Below are 4,633 nucleotides of genomic sequence, written 5' to 3' on the forward strand. Positions count from 1 at the left end.
TATATTGTATATATATATATATATATATATGTATGTATATATATATATATATATATATATACATACATATACACACACACGTGTATACACACACACAGGGGCAAAATTCTGTCATTTTTCTTTTTGCTCAATTCCTGAAGCCAACACACCAGGATAAGGATATTTATTTTGTAAAAAGTGATAGATATTTTCAGCTGAGCTCATTGAGATTTGAAAATGACAGTCACATGGCTAACTTAGAGATGGTTCTCCCTGTGTTAAAGCTTTGTGAATTGAGCTTAATGTCTGTCCCTGTTCTATGTGCAGCGTTCTTTAGATTCTATGAGTATCTGCATCGAACCCGACACCATCAGCAAATCCGGATTCATACGTTCTGGGTGAGTTATAACAGTGGAATGGTTTATGTAACCTCTTTGTTGTTTTTGTGTCTTTGTCTGGCCATAATAAATCTTTTTCTCCTTCAGCGTTGAGAAGAGTCAAGATCCCCTGCAGTGCCCTGAAGATTCCCAGAAGCTCCACGCCAGCCGCTGCAGCATTCAGGTGCCAGAGGTAAGCACGGTCCCTGGAAATCAGCTTTTATAGGGACACCTGAGGACAGCCACAGTGCGGCATTATATACACTGTTCTATCCCTGCTTATTTGTTTACAGGATGCTGAACAGAATATTGCTGCCCATTTAAAGGGGAAATTATAACGGGTTTGGGTTCATTTTATTTACATTGATATTTTTTAAAGCTGAACTCCAGGCAGATATAAAAGAGATGAATTGATGCAGCTCCGTCATCATTAATACATCATTAAGTCACCCTGATATGTAAGGGTCAGTTAAAAAAACAACTGCCCTGTAAAACAATAGACACTATACTTACCTTCCCAGGGGCCTGTGTCTTGACACATTACCGCTTCAAGGCTTCCTGACCACCACAGTTATTCCTCACTTCCAAGTGTGTAAATACTCCTTCCGCCGCACGCAGTGGTTTCTCCCGCTGGCTACTACATCACTACTGGACTACGAGCCAGCAAGAGGAACCATTTCATACAGGTGGGGGCAGGTATTTGACTTATCTGACCAGTTGCATACCTGCAGCTGCTAAAGATTGAAAAACAGCAGTATTTAAAGAAACAGACCACCAGAAAAGAAAGTATAGTGTCTCTTTTTTATAGGGCAGGGTTTTTTTTGTAAGTGACCCTCTGTTGTCAGTGTCACTTTAAATGTATTTTTAATACAATTAATGCAAGTACCTGAATTTGACCAGGCAGCAGCCTCTTGCAGTCTCTTTACAACAGAGCTCAGACAAGGGGTTGGAAAAGCAGCACATGGAACCAATCCTTGCACAGTTCTTTGTGCTAACAAGGAACATGCTGATAGGAGAAGAGAGGAGAGTGACAGAGAGATGAGCTCATTAGTCTGCTGGTTCTCCTTTCACTGTCCAGTCAAAGGTTTGGGTATGGACAAGACCTGTAGGTATTAATGAGAGAGGAAATGGCCCTCCTGTATGAATCACAACTAAGAAAAGGAAAGAGGGAAGGGATGTGTCCATTCTGTGTGAATCACTCTGACTGGGAGGTGGGAATGTTTCTCCTGTATAAATCATTCTGTGTAGAAGAGGGAGGTTGTGTGTCCTTATTGTATAAATCCCTCTGCCGTCTGATCTCCCCTCAATTCAGATCGGTTTCCTTATGTGACTCGCTCTCTCGTTTGTCTAATCTCATCTCCCTCAATTCAGATCGGTTTCCTTATGTGACTCGCTCTCTCGTTTGTCTAATCTGATCTCCCTCAATTCAGATCTGTTTCCTTATGTGACTCGCTCTCTTGTTTGTCTAATCTCATCTCCCTGCTATTCAGAAGCTTCTTACCAGCACAGTAGTAGAATGCACTGGCAAGGATTGTTGTTTTACAATTGTTTTATTTCCTCCTTAAACAGAAAATTAAAGAAATTAAAATGTATGTTTAATACAGAACATGACAAATCATATCAGAGAATATACAGAAATAAAACTTTCCCTTTAAAAGTCTTCTTATGTAAAAGCGAAGATAATTCATTGAAACATAATTGTGATAAAATGGTTTGTTTTCAAATAAGGACGACTTTGACACATTTTTTTTTCTCTAACTACCAGACTGCTTCCTGTAATTATCTCATCTCTGCGCTCAGCGTTCCCCTGCTGTGTAGTCATTCAGCAGTTTCCTGAAACCTTCTGCTTCAAACTCAGCCACACAAATGTGATTTACTTGGCTCAGTTTGAACCTGCTAAAGGGACGAGTGAGCACACCGGCACAACTCTCAGCTGCTTTCTCTGCAATGGCTTCTGCTAGGACTTGGCCTCCACTTGGAAAGAAACCTTTTGTAGCACTGTTCTAAATTTATCATCCCGACTTCCTTCACTGTTGCGGAAGTCACTAATGTGCATAGACACATTCATATCAGCTGTCTCAACACTTCACTGGCTACATGCTTCTTCCTGATCATTGACTCTAATTTGTAAAGACTAACGATGACCATTAGCAGCGACCAAAATGAGTCAGCAGTGACATCGCCCATGTTTATTTCCTGGTTCGTTTACTGTAAACCAAATACCCCAACTTCACGGTACATTCAAACCAGCAGCCATGCTCAGGTTCTATGGGTTCCCCTCAGTGCGATGCGGTGGTGTCCCACTGCGGTGTGTTTGAAAAAAGGTACTATTTGTTTTCTGCAAAATCTCCACTAAATACAGACACTGGTAACTGCAGATCACCTTTCATTTTATTGTGAGTCCATACATCCTGAAAGGAACTAGGTTTCACGTTTTCAAGCCCTGATGCAGGGGGATTGTGTGAACCCCTGAAACGCGTTGGCTGTTTCACAATACTGGCCTTTTTACATAAACGATTGTTTTGGACTCAAATGGTGGCGCCCCTGTCTGTCCCGTCAGGCTCAGTTCACACCACCCTGTTCCAATCTATGACGAGGCAATTTGCCTTGTCTTGCTTGGAATAAACGGCCAGTGCAGCCGATTGCAGGTAATGGGAATCGGCCCTCCAGATCAAAGAATTCATCAGATTCATTTTTTATTTTCAGTGTTTGCAAGGTTTGTGGCTCTTTCCCATCCTTACCTGCCTGTGTTCTGTAGATGCTTCAGAGATTTTTCCTCTCACCTGTTGTGCCTCTGGGACAGGAAGAAGTGAAATCTCCCTGCAGAAAAATAAAGTGCCACGGGTCTTAACCCTTTCCCACTATTTCCAAAGCCCACTATTTGTGTGGGCTTTACACAAACTGTTATGTTTAGAATTTGTGTGGAGGTTTGTTGTGTAATTTGTTTTGTCTCTTTTGTGTGGTTACAGAAGGGAGGAATCACACAGGTGTCACTATATATCCCTACCAGCAGGACAGACCATATAGGCCTGGGGTGGGCAAACGCCGGCCCTTCAGCCATTGTGAAACTACAAATCCCATGATACATGTGGCTGTGAGAATCTTGCAATTCCTCCTGGGCAGGGGCGTCCCGAGGCTGGGTGACACCCGAAGCGGTGTCCGAGTGTCCCCACGCAGAGACGTCACCACACACGTGCGCGATGATGTCATCCCGCACGCGCGGCCGTATTCGATACCTGCCGGCGGCCATCTTGGTGATGGACGCCGGCAGAGAGAGGAGGAGACAGTCACCCGGCGGGATAAGGTATGCCGCCGGGTCCCCTCCTCTCTCCTGATTCTGTCGGGCGTTCGGTCCATGACCGAGCGCCCAACTTTTCAAGAGGGGGGTGACACCAAAATGACTGTGTCATTTTGGTGTCACCCCTCCAATGGTGTCACCCGGGTGTGGGCCGCACCGCCCTTGTGACGCCACTGCTCCTGGGACTTGTAGTTCCACAACAGCTGGAGGGCCGGAGTTTGCCCACCCCTGATGTAGGCTGTGCAATGACTGACCATAACCTGTACTTGGAAGGAGACATTTATCTTCCTCAGAGGATATAACTTGTGTTTTCTTCTTTCTTCAGGGAACTGACGGCCATTTTAGTATAGACTCTGAAGAGTATGAAGCCATGTCCGTAGAGGTGACACTTCTGCCAAGAAAACTGCGTTTCCTGTGCCATCCTTCCCGAAAAGAACAGTTTACCCAGACTGCCGCACCGGCCTAATGCTTACTTATATGTCTACCAGCACCAGGCTGAGAGCTCAGGTTCCTTCAGTCATTGGACCAGGAACTTGGTGATCACTGAGGTGAGAATACCCCAAATGTATTCATTTCCATAAGAGGCGTCCCAGAGTACCTTGTCTGCTGTGACTTGTAGTTTACCACCAGCAGGTGTATGCCATCCATTTTATAATGTTGGTCATGTTATGGAGTTGTGTCTTCTGTTCCAAAAGACATTTGTGTACAAGGTCAGAGCTGATGTAAAGACTTGTGATCCATGTTTACTTTGGAAGAAATGAATAAAAGATTAAATAGGATTAAGTCTGCCTAAAACATGTCCTGCATGAGTTTTATCAATATGGCCGCAGCCTATAACCAGTCAGAACTTCAGCATTTTCCTTCATCATAAAGGCCAATTATTTTTTGCTGCAGGTCTCCCAGCTGAGTAGCTTCTCCCTTATGTCTGTGACGGTTCTCATTCATCCAGGTCATGCTATATCTGTGAAAAATAAGTCAA

At 44.0% G+C, this 4,633-nt stretch overlaps 1 protein-coding gene across 1 annotated transcript in view; it reads left to right on the forward strand.

The window, feature by feature from the left end:
- Window positions 1–4,139, forward strand: part of AGK (acylglycerol kinase) — a 56,227-nt gene extending 52,088 nt beyond the window's left edge. Inside the window, exons 14-16 of the mRNA XM_018563945.1 lie at window positions 307–377; window positions 465–549; window positions 3,980–4,139. Coding sequence (XP_018419447.1) covers window positions 307–377; window positions 465–549; window positions 3,980–4,120 — 297 coding nt within the window. The 3' untranslated portion in view covers window positions 4,121–4,139. The remainder of the gene's footprint in view (window positions 1–306; window positions 378–464; window positions 550–3,979) is intronic.
- The last annotated feature ends 494 nt before the right edge of the window (window positions 4,140–4,633 follow it).

This window comes from Nanorana parkeri, unplaced genomic scaffold (genome assembly GCF_000935625.1).
Source record: "Nanorana parkeri isolate BGI_ZX_2015 unplaced genomic scaffold, ASM93562v1 scaffold712, whole genome shotgun sequence".
In the NCBI taxonomy this organism is placed as follows: Eukaryota; Metazoa; Chordata; class Amphibia; order Anura; family Dicroglossidae; genus Nanorana; species Nanorana parkeri.